The 20142-nt window shown below is 49.3% G+C and overlaps 1 protein-coding gene across 1 annotated transcript; it reads right to left on the bottom strand.

The window, feature by feature from the left end:
* Window positions 1-18473: 18473 nt before the first annotated feature.
* ID1 (inhibitor of DNA binding 1, HLH protein) lies at window positions 18474-19692 on the bottom strand. The gene is made up of 2 exons (XM_029917454.1): window positions 19159-19692; window positions 18474-18919 (listed from the first exon to the last, which is right to left on the bottom strand). Exons 1-2 carry the CDS (start codon window positions 19579-19581, stop codon window positions 18878-18880), a joined length of 465 nt encoding a protein of 154 aa, XP_029773314.1. The 5' UTR covers window positions 19582-19692; the 3' UTR covers window positions 18474-18877.
* Between the last annotated feature and the right edge of the window lie 450 nt (window positions 19693-20142).

Genomic DNA, 20142 nt, shown 5'->3' with positions numbered 1-20142 from the left:
TCCCCATTCCTTGAACCTGGGTGTACCTTCTTAAACATAGAACATGGTGAAAATGACACTATGTGACCTCCAGAGCTAGATCATAAAAATGCCACATACTGATTTGGGATGCTCTATTTTAGATCCCAGCCACGCTGGGACGAAGCCACATTAGCCCATGTGGAGAGGCCGTATGGAGCGGTCATATGTAGGTGTTCAGGCTGGAAGATCATCAGCTCAGGTGACAAAGTTCAGGCAGCCTCAGCTCTTTTTTTTTTTTTTTGTCTTAACTATTTATTGATTTTAGGGAAAGCACAAGCAGGAGAGGGACAGAGAGAGGGGGACAGAAGATCCAAAATGGGCCCTGTGCTGACAGCAGAGAGCCCGATGTGGGGATCAAACTCAGGAACAGTGAGATCATGACTTGAGCCCAAGTCGGACACTCAGCCGACTGAGCCACCCAGGTGCCCCAAGCAGCCTCAGCTCCTAATCATGTACATCTCCAGATGACGCCAGTCCCCAGCCAGCCCAGTCTCCCTCCCAGACTTGCTGGCTGAGGCCCCAAATGTCACGAAACAGAGACCCATCCTCCCTGCTGTGACCTTTCTCAACCCCTGCCCACAGGATGCACCAGCAGTGTTACACTCCGAGTTTTCAGGTGGTTTGTTATGCAGCCATGGTCATCAAACATCACTTTGATTTCCATGCACCTGACCCCTCACTTGATGAGGCTATTTCAGAATGTAGGCAAGAAAGAGGGTGTTAAGTGTTGATGCTCCCAACCCAACCATTCTCCTTAAGTTTCAGCTCACACGGCATCTCCGGGAGACTGTCCCTGATGTTATGGAAGGTGCCCTTCCTAACCCGTCTACATCTTTTTTCTTCCCAGCACTTTTTATTTTCCAAAGTTACACCCAGAAACCCACAGCCTTGGTGGCCTGCGTGCTCTCCATACCAGGCTGGTTCCCTCACATTCCTCCACTTCCAGGACTGGGATGAAGTGGGATCTGGTGGTGTAATGGACTGAATGTTTGTGTCCTCTTAAAATTCGTATGTTAAATCTGATCCTCAGTGTGATGGCATTTGGAGGTGAAGCCTTCGGGAAGTGATGAGGTCATGAGAGTGGCAGTCTCATAAGGAAGTAGGACCCTTATAAAAGAGACCCCAGAAAGAGTCTTCATCCCCTCTGCCATGTGAGGCTGTGATGAAAGCCTGGCCATCTAGGAACAAGGAAGCCAGCTCCCACCAAATATGGGATCTGCCAGCACCTTGATCTTGGACTTCCAGCTTCCGGAACTGTGAGAAATAAATTTCTGTTGTTTGTAAGCCATTGAGTCTGTGGCATTTTGTGGTAGCAGCCCAAATGGGCTAAGATCAGATGTTAGATTGGTACCATGGGGCATGTGGGTGGCTCCGTCGGTTAAGCATCAGACTCTTGATTTTGGCTCAGGTCATGATCTCATGGTTCGTGAGTCTGAGCCCCACATTGCGCTCTAAGATGACAGTGTAGAGTCTGCTTGGGATTCTCTCTCTCTCTCTCTCTCTCTGTCCCTCCCCTACTTGTGCTCTTTCAAAATAAATAAACTTAAAAGATAAGATTGATACCTTACTATTTTTTATTGGTGCTATTATAAGTGCTACTTTAAAACTTTTCCAACGTACAGTTGTTCACTGCTATTATATAGAAATGCAATTGATTTTTTCCTGTTGATCTTAATATCCTGTGATCCTGGAAAATTCATGTTATTGGCTAGGGCTGCCGTAGCAAAGGACTACAGACTGGGCGGCTTCGACAAGAGAAATGTATTGTCTTACCGTTCCGGAAGCTAGAAATCCAAAATTAAGGTGCCTGCAGATTTGCTTCCTTCTGACCCCTGTGAGGAAATGCCTCCTTGGCTTGCAGCTGGCTGTCTCCCTCCTGTGTCTCTTAACGTTGTCTCTGGTGTCTCCGTGTCCAGATTTCCCCTTTTTACAAGGACACCAGTCATAGCGACCTTTCCAAGAACGAGCTTTTGGTTTCATTGTTCTTCTGTGTCCAATCTCATTGGTTTCTGTTCTTTCTTTCTTTCTACTTGGTTTGGGCTTCATTTGCTTTTCCTTTTTCTAGTGTCCGAAGGTGGAAGCTTGTATTATCGATTTGAGACCCTTCTTCTCTCATAGAAGAACGCACTCCGAGCTCCAGTTTACTGCCTCTCACAAATTTTGATACGTTGCATTTTCTTTTTAGTTTGGCTCAAAACATTTTCTAACTTCTCTTGAAACCTCTTCTCTGACCCACAGGTAATTTAGAAGGGCATTGTTCGGGGACACCTGGGGGGTCCGACAGCTGAGCATCCGACTTTGGCTCAGGTCATGATCTCATCATTCATGGGTGTGAGCGCCGCAGCAGGCTCTGTTGTCAGCACGGAGCCCACTCCAGCTCCTCTGTCTCCCCCTCTGCCTCTCTCTGCCCCTCCCTTGCTCATGTGTGCTCTCTCTCAAAAATAAATAAATATTTTTAAAAAGTGTGTTATTCAGTTTCCAAATATTTGGATTCCCCCCTCCCCAAGTGTCTCTCAGTTCCTGATTTCTAATTTAATTGCACAATGATCAGAGAACATACTTTGCATCATTTACATTTTTAAACATTTGTCCAATATAAAAGGCCCAGAAGAGGGTCTATCTTTTTTTTTAAATTTTTTATTTATTTTTGATACAGAGAGAGACAGAGCATGAGAGGGGGAGGGGCAGAGAGAGAAGGAGACACAGAGTCAGAAACAGATTCCAGGCTCCGAGCTGTCAGCACAGAGCCTGACGCGGGGCTCGAACCCACGAACGTGAGATCTGACCTGAGCTGAAGTCGGAGGCTTAACCGACTGAGCCACCCAGGCGCCCCGAAGAGGATCTATCTTGATGAATGTTTCATGGGTTCTTGAAAAGAACGTGTTCTGTGCTACTGTTAGGTTGAGTTCTCTATAATTAGGTAGGATGCTCTACCAATTAAGTCAAGTTCATTGATAAGGTTGTTCAGGTCTTTCCTATTTTTGCTGAATTTCTACTTAAAACATTTTTTAATGTTTATTTTGAGAGAGAGAGATAGAGTGGGAGCAGGGGAGAGGCAGAGTGATAAGCACGGACACAGTCAGGATTGTCATGTCTTGGTGAATTAACACTTCGATCATTATACAATGTCCTTCTTTATCCCTGGCGATTTTTCTTGTTTTGAATTCTACTTTGTCTGTTATTAATATAGTCATTCCAACTTATTTATTTTTTATTTTTATTTATTTGATATTTATTTATTTTGAGAGAGAGAGAGAGCACAAGTGGGGGAAGGGGCTAGAAGAGAGAGGGAGAACCCCAAGCAGGCCTCACACTGCCAGTGCAGAACTCATTTGTGGGGCTCAAACCCATGAACCATGAGATTATGACTTGAGCCCAAACCAAGAGACAGACGTCTCCCCGACTGAGCCACCCAGGCACCCCTAATTTTAATTTTTTTAATGTTTATTTATTTATAGAGAGGGAGGGGGGCAGCTGGGTGGCTCAGTCGGTTGAGCTTCAGCTCAGGTCACGATCTCATGGTCCCGTGGGTTCGAGCCTCACGTCACGCTCTGTGCTGACAGCTCAGAGCCTGGAGCCTGCTCCTGATTCTGTGTCTCCCTCCCTCTCTGCCCCTCCCATGCTCATGCTCTGTCTCTGTCTCTTTCAAAAATAAGTAAACATTAAAAAAATGTTTTTCTCTCTGTTCTTTAGATTGGATAACTTCTACTGATCTAGCTGTCAGGTTCACTAAGTCTTTCCTTCGTCATCTCCCCTCTGTTACTGAGACCATCTAGTGAATTTTCAAGATCTGAGATACTGTATTTCTCCTAAAACTTTCATTTGGTGATTTGGTTCTTTTTTCTTTCATTCTTTCTTTCTTTTTAGCATAACAGTGATTTTCTATTATTTTTTCTTAAAAAAAATTTTTTTTGAGAGAGTACAAATGAAGGAGGGACCAAAGAGGAGGGACAAAAGATCTGAAGTGCGCTCTGTGCTGGCAGCAGTGAGGCTGATGTGGGGCTTGAACTCACCAACCACGAGATCAGGAGCTGAAGTCTGACGCTCAATCAGCTGAGCCACCCAGGTGTCCCAATAGTGATTTTTAAAAAATCATTTTATTAAGGTATCGGAATGCCTGGGTGGCTCAGGCAGTTAAGCATCCAACTCTTTAAAAAAAATTTGTTTTAATGTTTTTATTTATTTTTGAGAGAGAGAGAGAGAGAGAGAGAGAGACAGCATGAGCAGGGGAGGGTCAGAGAGAGAGGGAGACACAGAATTTGAAAACAGGCTCCAGGCTCTGAGCTAGCTGTCAGCACAGAGCCTGACGCAGGGCTTGAACCCACGAACTGCAAGATCATGACCTCACTGAAGTCGACTCTTAACTGACTGAGCCACCCAGGTGCCCCATTAAGCATCCAACTCTTGATTTCCCCTCTGGTCATGATCCCAGTGTCATGGGATCCAACCCCTGGTTAGGCTCTGCATCAGGCATGGAGCCTGTTTGGGAGTCTCTCTCTCTCTCTCTCTCTCTCTCTCTCTCTCTCTCTCTCTCTCTCTCCCTCTCTCTCTCTCTCTCTCTCTCTCTTCCCCTCCCTCCCTCCCTCCCCTTCGACTTTCCCCGGCTTACACCCACCCACACACTCTCTCTCTCTAAAATAAAAAATATATATATTAGAAAATCATTTTAAGTTGTAATTGACATACAAAAGGCTGTAGCTATTCAATGTACACACTTGATGAGTTTGGAAACAAGTCTTATTTGTGAAACCCTCACCGCAATTGAGGCCCTAAATTTATCTTTCAGCTCCTAACGTTTCCTCCGGCCGTCATCTTCTTCTCCTCCTTCTTTTAAAGTAGGCTTCATGGCCAGTGCAGAGCCCAACGCAGGGCTTGAATTCACGACCCTGAGATCAAGACCTGAGCTGAGATCAGGAGTTGGATGCTTAGCTGACTGAGCCCCCCAGGCTCCTTCTTTCAATATTTATTTCCCTTTTGCTGTCAGATCACTTAACCTAAGATTTACCGTCTCAGCAACTTTTTGAGCATACACTATAATATTAACTATAAGCCCTGCGTTATGGAGTAGATTTCCAGAACTTATTTGCCCTGTAACACTGAGACTTTGTCCGTTTTGACCAACACCTACCTATTTTGGGGTTCTTTTTAAAAATTATTTCTATTTCTCTGCTGAGAATGCCTGTTCTTTCATTCATTTCTAAAGCTTTCATCTGTCTCTCATGGAGAATGATGATAATGGCAGCTTTGAAGTCTGATAATTCCACCATCTGGGTTTTTTCATGGTTCACATCTTTGATTGTCTTTGTCTTTGAGAATTGGTTGGATGTTCCTTATTGAGTAACCTTGCATTATATCCTGGATATTTATTTATTTTATTATTTTTTTAAATTTTTATGTTTATTTATTTTTGAGAGACAGAGACAGCATGAGCAGGGGAGGGTCAGAGAGAGAGGGAGACACAGAATCAGAAGACGGACTCCAGGCTCTGAGCTAGCTGTCAGCACAGAGCCTGATGCGGGTCTCTAACGCATGAACTGTGAGATCATGACCTGAGCCGAAGCCGGATGCTCAACTGACCAAGCAACCCAGGCATCCCTGTATCCTGGATATTTAAAATATTAGCTTGGTGACTCTGGGTACCATTAGAAGCCTCTGGAGAATTTATTTTTTTCTTAGGCATACCTGATTAGGTTCAGACCACAAGTTCTGTGTCACTTCTGTCAACAGGGATTCTAATATCCATTTTATTTTCAAAGCCCTGAGGCAGGGCTTAGTCTGGGCCTTGAGATGTGGTTCATACGGCGGTTCAGTACTTTGTCATCCTTCTCTCTCCAGGATTTTCTATACATTCTCTGGCTTCCAGGAGCCCCTTTTTTCTGGTCCTCTGGTCAAAAATGTGAAGCTCTCAGGGCGCCTGGCTGGCTCAGTCTGTAGAACATACGACTCTTGATTTCGGGGTTGTGAGTTCGAGCCCCACGCTGGGTGTGGAGATGACTTAAAAATAAAACCTTGAAAAAAAAATGAAGCTCTCTTCGAGTTCTAACTGCCAGCACTGTCTCCCAATTCCTGGCCATTGGACCTGTCCTCAGGACAAAGCAGCACGAGAAAATAGAGAAGAAAGGAGGTCTGGAGGATTTCCCACAGTTTCCACCACAGAGACCCCATTTCCCATGTCCTTTCCTCTAGGCGGGGTGGACGGGATTGGGAAGAGCAGAGCAGAGGGGGGCTGCCCTGGGGCGGGACCAGGGGGGAACGAGATTAAATTCGAATAATGAGGGAGGGCTCTCCCCGCCCTCCAGCTCACACTGGGGGGCATTTTCCTGGTTCTCTGGCCAGAATGTTAGGCTTTCCTTTGTTTTATTTTATTTTATGTTATAGAGAGAGTGTGCACACAAGCAGGAGAGAGAGGCAGAGGAAGAGAGAGACAGAATTTCAAGCAGGCTACATGCCCAGCTCAGAACCTAACATGGGTATTGATCCCACGACCCTGGGATCATGACCTGAGCCAAAATCAAGAGTCAAGTCAGATGCTCAAACAACTGAGTCACCTAGGTGCTTCCAGAATGTTAGGCTTTTCCACTGGCATTTTTGCTGCTCTGGTCAACTGTGCAGTTTTTGATTCAGAGCACCCTGGGTCAAAGCAAGAAAATACAAGAAGAACATTTACCAGGAAACTCGCTGATGCCATACTATCTGTTCTTCACATTTTGACTCCCCCCGCCCCACCGAAATCTGCTTTCTGTTATTTACAGACTCCTTCTGTAAGTAGCTGCTTTTTGTGTTTGTCCAGAGTTTTCCGCTGTGACCCGTGGGAGGGAGGGGCTGCAGTGGGGGCTTGCTCCAGCTTGGCCTTCCTTATCTCCCTCTTTCTTAATGTTAATGCCTTTTTTCCCTTTGAGATATTTTCATTTATTTATTTTTGAAGATTTTATTTTTGGGGTGCCTGCGTGGCTCAGTCAATTGAGCGTCCGACTTCCACTCAGGTCATGATCTTACTGCTTGTGGGTTCGAGCCCCACATTGGGCTCTGCATTGAATTTAGCATCCTTTAGCATTCTGTGTTTCCCTCTTTCTCTGCCCCTCCCCCACCTGCACTCTATCTCTACCTCTCTCAAAAATAAATAAACATTAAAAAAATTTTTTTAAGATTTTATTTTTAAGTCATCTCTACCCTCAGTGTGGGGCTTGAACTCCCAACCTGGGGATAAAGAGTCACATGCTCTACCGACTGAGCCAGCCAGGTGTCTCTCCCTTTGATATCATTTTTAAACTTACAAAAGTTACAAAAATAAAACAAGTTACAGAGAGTTCCCATATATGCTTCACCCAGCTTTCCTGTTTGTCAACATCTTACACGATAGAGCCCTTATCAAAACAAAGAAACTAACCCTGGTCCATTACTACTGACTGAAGTACAGAGGCCATTTGAATTTCACCGGTTTGCATGCTTTTTCTGGTCTGGGGCTCAGGCTAGGATCTCCCATTACATTGAATCCTCATGTCTCTTATGCTTCTCCAGTCTATACAGTTCCTTAGTCTTTCCTTTTCTATCATGACCTTGACACTTTTGAAGAGGCCCAGGCGCTCTTTTGTAGAATGTCTGTCGGCTGGGGTTTGTCTGAAGTTTTCTCATGATTAAGTTGAAGTTATGCACTCTTGGGAAAAATATCACAGAAACGATGTCATGCCTTCCTCAGTGCATCCTCCTGAGGGTCCCTGAGGCTGCCACATATAACTGGTGACACTCACCTTGATCACTTGTCTGAGGTGTTAGCTGCTGGGTTTCTCCGCTATAAAACTACTGTTTTACTCTTTGTGATGATTAAATGTCTTAAGGGAAATACTTTGAAGTTATGAAAATATCCTGTGTCTGTTTAAAGTTTAATGCATTGAATTTAGCATCCTTTAGTCGATCATTCTCTCTCTCTCTCTCTCTCTCTCTCTCTCTCTCTCTCTCTCTCTCTCTTTATGTTAATTTATTTGAGAGAGAGAGAGAGAGAGAGAGAGAGAGCGCCAGCTGGAGAGGGGCAGAGAAAGTGGGAGACACAGAATCCAAAGTAGGCTCCAGGCTTTGAGCTGTCAACACAGAGCCCAACACAGGACTTGAACCCACTAGCCATGAGATCATGACTTGAGCTGAAGTCAGGATGCTTAACTGACTCAGCTACCCAGATGCCCCTAGTGGATCATTCTCTTTAGCGTCATGGGGCATCTGGCTGGTTCAGTGTGAAGAGCATGTGAATCTTGGGGTTGTGAGTTCAAGCCTCATGTTGGGTGTAGGGATTCCTTAAAAAAAAAATCTTAAAACAATAAATAAATAAAATGGGGTAATTATGAATCTGATCGTACTGCTCAGTGTGGAGATGTGGAAGTGAGGTCCTGGCAGCAAAAGAGCCAGCACAGGGCCTGACGCATAGTAGGTCTCTTGGGACAAGACTGTCATGGCTTGAGGACTGAACTGTGGGAGAGAGGGCTCTAAGTGCAGGTTGGGAGGTGACGATGTGGGAGAAGGAGGTGCTCAGAAGGCACTGGCTGGGGCTGATCCCAGACGAACCCCTGCAATTGTCTGTGATCCAGAAGCTGGGGACAGAGTGGGGTGTCTGGAGGCCAGGACAAGCCTGGGAAGGTTCCCAACTGGACCAGCTTTCTGGCGGCGGTGCCCTCAGACAAGTCTGGAGGCTGCAACGCCACGGAGAGGCCATGGCAGGTGGCACTTACTGGAGGGCGCCGATGCCGCAGTGAGCTTCAGTGCGCAGAGCCGCTCCCGGCGCCCCTTCCGAGCTGGGACTGGACAGCCAGAAGTCTTCCCAATCCCGAGCATCTGCCGGCTTATCCCGGAAGCGCTACCCAGCAGGCGGAGCGGAGCTGGACCCGAGCGTGGTGTGCACACCCCTATTCACCCACCATCTCATGTATTCAACAAGTTGTTACTGAGCACCATCTGTGTGCCAGGTTCTGGGCTCGACAGGGCACATACTGCAGAGAACAAAGAGACCCATGGAGCCCCGATTCTGGAGAACGGAGACATCGCGGACAAGGGAACAAACAAGACTGCTCCGCTTCTATATTGTTCTGCACGCCAGCTACCCCAAAACTCAGTGACTTAAAACAACAACCATCTTATTTATTTATTATAGATACCCTAATTTTTATATTTATTTATTTATTTATTTTAAATTGACATCCCCATTAGTTTGTATAGAGTGCAATCATGATTTCAGGAGTAGAATCCAGTGATCCATCTCCTACATAAAACACCCAGGGCTCATCCCAACAAGTGTCTTCCCGAATGTCCCCTGTCCAGTTAGCCCATCCCCCCCAGCCCCTCCTGCAACCTTCCATTTGTTCTCTGTATTTAAGAGTCTCTTCTAGTTTGTCCCCTTCCTTATTTTTATTTTATTTTTGCCTCCCTTCCCTTATGTTCATCTGTTTTGTATCTTAAATTCCATTCCACATGTGCTTAAATTATATATATTTGTCTTTCTCTGACTAATTTCGCTTAGCACAATACCCTCTAGTTCCATCCACGTTGTTGCAAATGGCGAGATTTCATCTTTTTGATTGCCGAGTCATACTCCATTGTGTATATACACCACATCTTCTTTATCCATTCATCCGTCGATGGACACTTGGGCTCTTTCCATACTTTAGCTACTGTTGATAAACAGCAGCCATTCTATCATATCTCATAGATTCTATGGGTCGGGAATTCTGGGAGGGGTTGGTTGGGTGTTCTTTCCGTTCCCTGGGGCATCAGCTGGGGTCTCTCGGGCCGGGGTGGGGGGACTCAGCTGACTGACACGCTAGTCTGGAGGCTCCAATATGGACAAGGAGAGGCTGGAAGGCTGAGCTTAGCTGGACGTGTCATCCGAGGCGACCCCATGGGGCCTCGCCCGCGAGACAGTCTCATGGCAGGTTTACAGGGCAGCTACTTCCTCCAGAGTGAGCGTCCCAGGAAAACTGGGCAGGCTTTTCATAATCTAGCCTTGGAAACCATAGCATCACTTTTGCTGTAATCAGTTGGTCAAAGCAGCCACAAAAGCCCATCCAGGTTCACATAGAGCCAGCCGTTGATGGGAGGGGGTGTCAAGGAATTTGTGAGTGTGTGTGTGTGTGTGTGTGTGTGTGTGTGTGTGTGGTTATTTTTAAAAGCCGTCATGAGGATAAGAAGCCTCTCCGTGCACGAGAGGTTAAGCAGCTTTCCACAAGGACAATGACCAGATGTGAATGGGGAGGAGCTCTCTGGGGAGGCAACAGGGGCTTCGCTCTGAAAGACAAAGGGATTTGTGGGGCACAGAACCTCCGGCAGCAGGCACGCATGTGCAAAGGCCCCCAGGGTCAGGAACAAATGACTGGAAGGAGACCAGAGGACAGCTGGGTAGATGGGGGGGAGCACAGGAGAAGGAGGACGCCAGTGGGACCTGCACCTTACTGTGGAAGCCGCGGGAAAGAATGAGGATTCTTTTTAAAAAATACATATTTTTTACACTTATTTATTTTTGAGAGACAGAGTGAGACAGAGCATGAGCAGGGGAGGGGCAGAGAGAGAAAGAGACACAGAATCCAAAGGAGCCTCTAGGCTCTGAGCAAGAGGTCAGCACAGAGTCTGATGCGGGGCTTGAACCCATGAACCATGAGATCATGACCTGAGCCAAAGTTGGACACTTAACCAACTCAGCCACCCAGGCACCCCAGATTATTTTTAAAGATTTTAGTGTTGGAACAGTTTTAGGTTTACAGTAAAGGTGAGAGGGAAACAATTAGGATTTTATTCTAAGTGCAAAAAGCCTGTGTTCTAGAAGGATCCTTCTGCCTGCTGTGTGGAGAACATGGGGCAGACACTGGGAGAAGCAGGGAGACCACTGGGGAGGCACTGCAATGTGCAGATGAGAAATGATGGCAAGCAGAGGTGGGGAGGGAGAGGTGGGCCGAGGTGCGCGGATTTGGGAAACGTGTAGGGGTTAAATTGGCAGGACTTGGAGATCCTGACAATGTGAGTCTGCGTGTTTGTCCATGGGACGCTCTTCGAGGAGCAGTCTGTGTTCCTGCTTTGTACAGAATTCTAAAACCAACCCAGAGGACAATTGTGAAGGTAAAATAGGGGTGCCCGGCTGGCTCAGTTGAAAAAGCATGCAACTCCTGACCTTTCGTCATCAGTTTGAGCCCCATGTGGATGTAGAGATTAGTCAAATAAATAAATAAATACATAAATAAATAAACAAATAAATGTAAAATAATCTTGCTAATCCTCAAAACGGGAAGGAAATATTCTCCCAAATTACTCGTGGGGCCATGATCTTAGCCCAGGAGACCAAGGCTTTTGGGATTCTGGGAGAGTCTCTTTTCACCTCTCCGGGTCTCCCTTTCTAAGTAAGTGTGTTGGGTTGAGTGATACCTTAGGGACCTCCCAGTTCTGACTCTTCTTTTTAATTAGAATAGACTCTAGACTCCAGTCTGACCTGGTAACTTCTTCTTCTTCTTTTTTTTTTACATTTATGTATTTTTGAGAGACAGAGTGAGATAGTGCGTGAGTTGAAAGGGGCAGAGAGAGAGAGAGAGGGAGACACAGAACCTGAAGCAGGCTCCAGGCTCTGAGCTGTGAGCACAGAGCCCAATGCGGGGCTTGAACCCATGAACTGTGAGATCTGAGATGAAGTCAGGTGCTTAACCGACTGAGCCACCCAGGTGCCCCAACCCAGTAACTTTTAAGATGTCACGCCTTCTCTTCTCACACACGTTCACCGGGAGTCACACACAAAGACATTCAAAGCAACACCACTGATAATAGCAAAACTCATGAAACAACCTAAAGGTTGAAATTAGGTGAAATAAACCACGTTGTGGTGTACTACACTGCAGTGGAAGAGACCTAAATCTACACATGCCAACATGGATGATTCTGTGTAATTTATGAGAAGTGCAAGCGACAAAAAGTTGCACATAGTATGATCCTATTTATATAAAAGGCAAAAACCAGGTAAAGTTAAGCAATAATGCATTTCAGGAGGCATACAGGTGCATGTGTGGAAAAAATAAAAGAACAAGTGACTAACACCAAGTTGAATAGTGACAACATGTTGTAGGGAGGGTTGGGGTTTGTATCTAGACAGCACACAAAGGCCTCAAAAGAACAAGTCTTTTAGGGCGCCTGAGTGGCTCAGTTGGTTACTAGTCTGACTTCAACTCAGGTCACGATCTCCTGGATGGTGAGTTCAAGCCCCGCATCGGACTCTCCACTCCTAGTGCAGAGCCTGCTTTGGATCCTCTGTCCCTCTGTCTCTGCTCCACCATGGCTTGTGCATGCTCTCTCTCTTTCAAAAATAAATAAACACTAAAACAAACAAACAAAAAACCCTAATCTTTCATTTCTTAAGCAAGGTGGCTGGTGCTCGAGTGTTCATTATTACCTTCAAACTGTATACATTAGCAATATCTGCTCTTTTGTATGTATAGTACATTTCACAATTTTTGAGCCATTTTGAAACATCTCAAAGAGTTGTCCAGGACTTCCTACTTTTATAGATGAAGTAACGAAGTCCCAGACGGGGCTGTCACAGAGCAAGGAAGGAGAAAGAGGATGAAAGAGTTGGGGAAAGAGTAGCTAATGCCTTGATAAGAGCAAGGGCTGAAGGCGGAATTTCTGGATTCGCAGCCTGCGGCGTACCTGTACAGAGACACACAGACACACAGACTCACAGACACACAGAAACGCTCTTCCAAAGTGCGTACAGCTCTAGCTAGCTGCAGTTCCCAGATAGTCCGCGAGAGGCCGCCAAAGCACCAGCTTTCGCTGCCCGCGGAACTGCTCCGACAGCCCTGCTGGGTTTCTCACCAGCGCTAGCGCACTTCTGGATCTTCCCGCGAGGGGGCGCCAGTAGACCGAGGAAGGCTGGAACCGGCAGGGCGCCCGCGTTTGCTGGGGCGCCAGTGAGTTCAGCGGGTGTGTTGGAGTGCCCTAATCTACCCAACTTTCCCTGCCACTGGGGAACTTGGGGGCTCTAGCTGAAGAAACCAATAACACCCGTAGACTTGATTTTGCTGCGCCTCTTGCAACATTGCCTTCAAGCTTGGATACTGCGGCGCCACCCCCTTTGTGATTTTTTTTGTTTATTTATTTTGAGAGAGAATGCGAGTGAAGGAGGGCCAGAGAAAGAATCCCAAGCAGGCTGTTGCACTGGCAGTTTGAGCCCATGCGGGGCTCGAACTCATGAACTGTGAGAACATGACTTGAGCCAAAACCAAGAATCCGTGGCTTAACGGACTGAGCACCCAGGTGCCCCTCCCTCTTTGTGTATACAGGAGAGAATCTAGGTTTTCTGGAACCTAGATTGTTGTTAGCCTATGCACAAATTTTTTTAAATTTGCAAGTTTTATAAAAACAAAGGTTTTTTAAAAAGTTTGCAAATTTTATAAAAAATTGTATGCAATTTTTTTTTTATCAAAACAAAACACCACATAAAAAACATGAACATGTTTCTAGAACTCTTTCCAGGCAAGAAGACTTGAAGTTTAATCTTCAGTAATTTCAGGGTGAATCCGCCTCTGCTTTTTTTTTTTATGTTTTTATTTATTTTTGAGAGAGAGAGAGAGAGAGAGAGAGAGAGACAGCATGAGCAGGGGAGGGTTACAGAGAGAGGGAGACACAGAATCCGAAGCAGGCTCCAGGCTCTGAGCGAGCTGTCAGCACAGAGCCTGATGCGGGTCTCGAACCCATGAACCGTGAGATCATGACCTGAGCCGAAGTCGGAGGCTAAACCGACTGAGCCAGCCAGGAGCCCCATGCCTCTGTGTATATTATGCATATTTACTTACTGTCTGTCGTCTTCTACTAGAATGTAAGTTTCAAGAGGGCAAGTGTTTTTATCTACATTGTTAGCTCCTGCAGCCCCGGCAGTTCCTAGCACATGGTGGAAGCATTATAACTATTTACTGAATAAACTAGTTGGGGCTGGCACGGTTTTCCAGGTGGGGATGACAATAGCCTAGCCTGCGGCTTGAGGAGTGGATGGGATCAGGATGATGTCACTGAAACCTCAGAACAGTGACTGTAGCGCCCGTTTTAAAGCTGAGAATGCCGAGGGCCTGGAAGGTGCAGCAAGTGCGCAGTGAGAAGTGGCCCGGGGCTTAGAGCCTGCATCTGCCTTTTCTTGCCCACTGCCTCGTTCCCCTGACCTCAGCTGCCCCTTACACAAGTCCCTGATGCAACCCTGTACTAGCCCAAGGCGCCCACCTTGGGGGCAGCGCTGGGAAAGAGGTTTTGCAAGAGCTGGGGCAGGAAGCACCAGCCAGGGCGGGTCCAGGAAGATAAGGGCTCCCCCTCCAACCATGTGCGCCTCCAGGCCTTCTGGTTTCCTCTTCCCTTCCCTTCCCTTTCCCGGACCCTGGCCTCGCCGTGACTCACCTCCTTTCTCTCTGGCAGCCAGGCTGGGCTCATAGGCCCGCCTGTCCCAGGAAAGCTATGCTCCGTGTGACCCTCGGCAGTGGAAGCCCTATCTGGCCAGCAGTTCCTGGACCTCAAATGAGAGTAGCCGGCACAAATAAAGGTTATATGGCTGAGTTTTTTAGTCTTGGGAGACACAAGGTGGGGATTACCAGGGTACCTCTTTATCAAGCCAACTCTGAGCTCTGGGTGACTCCGACAAGCAGGTGTAAGGTTGGTTGGTTGTGCGTGAAACACCCCTACCTCTACAGAGGGGAGAGTGTGCATCCAGACCAAGGGCCTCGTGATCCCTCGGCCTCAGAAGGAGCAGACATCTCCAGGGGCGCCTGGGTGGCTCAGTCGGCTAAGCATCTGACTTTGGCTCAGGTCATGATCTCACAGTTCATGGGTTCGAGCCCTGCGTTGGGCTCTGTGCTGACAGCTTGGAGCTTGGAGCCTGTTTCAGATTCTGTGTCTCCCCCTCTCTCTGCCCCTCCCTTGCTCATGCTCTGTCTCTGTCTCAAAAATAAACAAAAAAAAGGAGCAGACATTTCCACAAACTGATTGGTCTCTACCTGGTTCAAGACCTGGGTCTAGCCGTGTGACCCGCCTCTCACGACCAGCTTCCCCAGAAGATCCCGGCCCACACCTCTTAGAGGTCAGGAAAGCCTGGGCCGTTTCCATCTTTTGGGTATGTAGTTTGATTTTTTTTTTTAATTAAGAAATGCCGAAACATGGGTTGCAAAAATTGTGATGCGCCTTCTGCGTCTTGCATTTTTCCAGCTGACACATTAGAAACAAAAATATATAACGACCAGGCATGATTTCAATTGGAACTATGATAAAATAGCCCAATTGGATGTCCTCTGGGAACCTGAAACCCCTCATAAGCCTTGTTTGGACCAACCTGATTTCTGTCTAAGTCAGTGTCCCACCACCTCGGTGATGCCTCTACTTTACTCGGCTGAAAAGTAGAAATAGCAGTGACCCACATCCACTAAGTGTCCACTATGAGCCAGCCGTGATGCTAAGCTTTTTATGCACACTGGTTCAATTCACCCTTGGAAGCAAGGTTCTGGATCCCATTTTCCAGATGAGAACACGGAGGCTGGAACAGGTGAGTGATGAGCGTCAAGGTGATCCACAGGCTGCGTTCTAGCAGCCTCCCCACTGAAATGTTAGCCTATTATTGTTGTTGTTGCTGTTATTCAGATCGAAATGAGTGTGGTAATACTGGTCTTATACAGCTTCGAGGAAGCTTAAAGGAATTAAATTTTGGTTTTTTTTAAGTGTTTAAAATTTTAAAAAACATTTATTTATTATTGAGAAACAGAGAGAGACAGAGCATGAGCATGGGAGGGGCAGAGAGAGAGGGAGACACAGAATCTGAAGCAGGCTCCAGGCTCTGTCAGCACAGAGCCCCATGCAGGGCTCGAACCCAGGAGTGGTGAGATCGTGACTTGAGCCAAAGTTGGACATTCAACGACTGAGCCACCCAGGCTCCCCATAAAGTTTAAAAGGCCTTAGTACGCTATCTGATGCATAAGTACCCTATCTAGGTTTGTTCAAGAAAATAAAAAAGACTTCCGGTCTCAGACCCACAGCCCGGGACAGGCAGGGTCTCAGGCCCAAGAAACTTAGTCCTGGGGTTTCTCTGGGGCCTCCGTGCTGGCTCCTCCCCGCACCCTGTGCAGGAGGGGTTAAGGAGTTAATAGTTTCCCAAGCAGCACAGAAGGGAGCAGGGGTTTGCAACACACACACACACACACACACACACACACACACACACACACACACACACACTGTCGCGCCGGCCCCTGCTCGTGTCCCCCCCCCACCCCGCCCCCGCCCTGCGAGGCGAGCCTGATGCAAGCCCGGCGCCCGCCCGTTCCCAGGCCCGGCTGCAGCTGCGGGCGGAGGGGCAGGGCGGGGGCGGCGCTGTTTGTCTAGCGCGGCCGTGCCAAAGGCGGCGGGCCCCAGACAGCCAGGCGCCTCCGTACACCTGGGGATGCTCAGGTTAAATAGCTCCGCATTCCTCGGGCCCAGCTGATGGAAACGCTCCCAGGCCGCCGCCGAGCCGGCCTCCAGATGGGCTGGGCCCCGGCCAAAGGGGAAAAGAGGGAAACGTGGAAGCCAGAGCGGGCCTGAATGGCGGGGAGGTGGCCGAGGCCCCCGCCGCAGCCCCTTCCTCCCCGAGGGAAGACGGCCCTCCCGGGTGGGAGGACACGCGGGGGACACGCCCACGCGCCCGTGGGTGGGCTTGCGGGGGGGGGGCCCGCACACGGGAGGGAGTGGGTGCCCACGTGTGCCCCCGAGGACACTCCAAGGGCACACAGGCGACGGTTAATAACGCTGATTTACAACTACCAAACCTGCGTGCGAGGCGCTCCGTTCCATTTATTCTGTACAATTCTGAGAAGTTACTGCCCTGAAACAGCAGCGGGGCGGGGTGTTGAGCGGGGAGTAGCCAAGGACATGATTTACCTCCAAATACCGTGTTCTTTGATTAAGTCCATAAGGTGCTTGGGCTGGGAAGATACCTGGCTCAAAGTTAGTGCTCAACGGGTGATAATCTTTCACTAGTTGCTGGTGCTGTTCATCTCTTCTGAGCCTGTTTCTTGTAAATCAGAATCCAGGCGTTAGCCCCCCAGGGGTCCGTGGGATCCACTATAAAAAGCGGAGCATGGACTGGGTTCCTGGTACCAGGGGCTATTTTATTCTATTCATTGACAACATGTATTAATAGTCTACCGCTCTGGGGTAGGTTCTTTGCCCTCCTGGGGCTTGGTTATCCCGGTGGGATACCTGGGAACCCACGGTGTTTGTGCGGATACTCTGCGTCCCTGGGCCTATTGCTCCAAGGTCAGTACTTGAACCCCCGAGGGAGGGTTTGCCCGAACGCAGCTGCCCACACCTCCACCCCAGACCAGCAGAGGCCCAGGAGTGCCAGCCAGCCTTTGGAACCATCACACACTTAGAAACCCACAATGTGGTTCTGCGTCTCAGGGAGACACAAGCCCATCCATCAAGCCTGACTGACCCATGCAGAGATGCCCATGGTGCATTTGGGCAGAACACACAGGTCCAAACAGCTGGAGGCCGCACACACTTAACTGCGGAACACATGTGCTCACATTTGCCCTCCTGCAGACACCCCCACGCACATCCTTATCCACACCCCTAGGCCTGTACCCCAAGAGCTGACCCACCCTGTGGGAGAGAATTACCAGTTCACTCTTGTCACAGACACAGGCCCAGACGCTCAGATGTGTTCCCCCATGTACAAACTCACACATGTCCAGGCAGATAGTCCCTTGCCTTTTTCCTGCTCCAGAGCTGGGGACAGACGTGCCCACTCCTCAGCCTACACGGGAGGCCTGGGGGAGGGAGCACCGTTTGTCTGAGCTGTTGGCATCCCCAGGCCAGGGTGAGGGGGCCAAGTCCAGACCCAGAGCAGGTGGCTCTGCAGCTGTGCCCAGGCTGGCCCTGCCAACTCGCTCACCCACTTGGACAAGCCAGGAGCCCCAGGGCAGCCTGTTACAATCCAGGGTTAGGCGGCCATGATGGGGAAGTCACCTCCTACTGGGAAATGGGGTGACAAAAGTCCTATCTAAGGCTCCGGGAAAAGTCTTTCCTCTAGATCTCCCCTGCCCGCCTTGAGGGGCCCAGTGACCGGATTCTCCTCTAACTACGCGGTTTGTTTGAATACTCAACCCAACGGGGGCCTTGGCAGGTTGATCTGCATTTTAACAACCTCCACGGGTGACTCAGGTGGCCCAGTGACCACTTGGAAAAACCCTAGAGCTCCAGAGGATTTAATTTTACGACACTGGGGAGCAGGGAAATGGCCAGTGATGAGGAAAGAACTGACTTTAAAGACACTGGAAAACAGTTCAGGTCGGTAAAAGCGACAGTCCAGATGTGGCCTTCTAGTCACCCTCCCCCCCCCCCCAGCACCAGCTGGGAATGGGGTCAGAGGTCACCCCCATCCCTCAAGGCCCTCCCCTTGATCCAGTAAGTCACTGCAACTGCACCGCAGTCTAAAGTATTTGTTTAATAACAACAACAAAAACAAAAACACCCCACAGAACTATTGTAAAACAATATTCTCGGTGATCATTGTAATATACAATACAAAGCAATTAATTTCCTCAGAAATCTGAGAAGCACCAAACGTGACCATTTTTTAAAATGTTTGCTTTTCAAAAAATAGAAACACACGGGGGGCCGCCCCCCAAGTCTCTGGTGGCTGGTAAGTGTGGAGGGAGGGTGCCCTCTCAGTCCTCCAACCCTGGGCTGCATCCCGCAAGCGCCCCGCGGTCGCTCATCTCAATCTCGTTCCTCCCCACCTCCGGCGAGGCGCTCGGTAGGATCAGAGAGCACGAATTCCTCTCGCTCCCTGGAGGGCTGGGGTCCGCCAGTCCTTGAGGGTGGCGCTTCAGCGACACAAAATGCGATCGTCCGCTGGAACACATGCCGCCTGTGGGAAAGAGAAAGTGGAAGAAAGAGACAAAGTGAGACGGGCAGGTTGGAGGAGACAAGGCTGCAAGCCCTTCCCCAGGAAGGAGACGCGTTAGGGGAGCGCTTTCCCCGATCTCGCATAGGCAAGGAAGTGCCCGAAAGGATGGGGAGGACCTAGGGCCAAGTTCCCCCGCCCCCGGGCCTCAGTTTCCCCATCTGCAGAAGAAAAATGCTCTCGTGCTCCAGTTTGAACCTCACCTCGGCCGCCAGGGCGCTGATCTCGCCGTTGAGGGTGCTCAGCGGAGCCCGGGCGGGGAGCCCCCGGCCACCGGGGGTCCCGACTTGGGATTCGGAGTTCAGCTCCAACTCCAGGTCCCAGATGTAGTCGATGACGTGCTGGAGGATCTCCACCCGGCTCACCTTACGGTTCTGGGGCAGGGTGGGCACGAGCTCCTTGAGGCGCGAGTAGCAGCCGTTCATGTCGTAGAGCAGCACGTTCACCTGCTGCTCGTCGAGCAGGGCTGGCAGGCGCGCCCCGGCGCCCCCCGCGCAGCGCGAGATGGCCACGCTCTGCTCCGACAGGCAGCGCACCACCTCGCCCGCGCCGCCCGCCGTCTTGCCGGCCTTCAGCGCGCAGCTGGGGCCCGCGGCGGCCGCGGCGCTGCCACTGGCGACCTTCATGATTCTGGCGTCGGAGGAAGAGAAGGGAGACGGAGCGCACAGAGGACGCCGGGTGAGGGTAAAGGAAGACTTCGGAGCAGAGGGAGGACGGTTGTAGAATGTGAGGTCTGAGCCCCGCAGCCCACATTTTAAAGCTACACCCGGCTCCCCCCACCAACACACCCCGCTAGAGGCGGGCTCAGGGGTTCAAAAGCAGCCAATGGGCGGTCTCAGGGTGTGGCCTCGAGCCCCTCTGGGTGCCGCCTCCTGCTCCGCTCGGGCACCCTCGCGGCCTTGGAAAGGGAACCCGAGTCTCGGAAACTGAGAGAGTGGGAGGACACGGGGCGGGGTGGCTAGTGGAGGGGAGGGCTACCTTGGGCTCCTCGCGGAGGACAGCAAAATGACTTCAACAATCAGTTTTCTCAAGCTCATTTTCTCACCTCTCAGCTCTCTTTTATAGAGGAGAGAAACTGAGGCCCCAATGGAAAAGGGGAGCCTGGGCTTCTGGGAAGCCTGATCTCCCGGCTCTTTGAGCCAAAACTTAAAGCGGGTCCTCCTTTATGCTCTGCTCCCCAGAGCTGG

Source organism: Suricata suricatta, chromosome 12, assembly GCF_006229205.1.
Source record: "Suricata suricatta isolate VVHF042 chromosome 12, meerkat_22Aug2017_6uvM2_HiC, whole genome shotgun sequence".
NCBI classification, from domain to species: domain Eukaryota; kingdom Metazoa; phylum Chordata; class Mammalia; order Carnivora; family Herpestidae; genus Suricata; species Suricata suricatta.
Note: the sequence above shows the minus strand (reverse complement) of the source record. Positions and strands in the feature narration are given on the sequence as shown.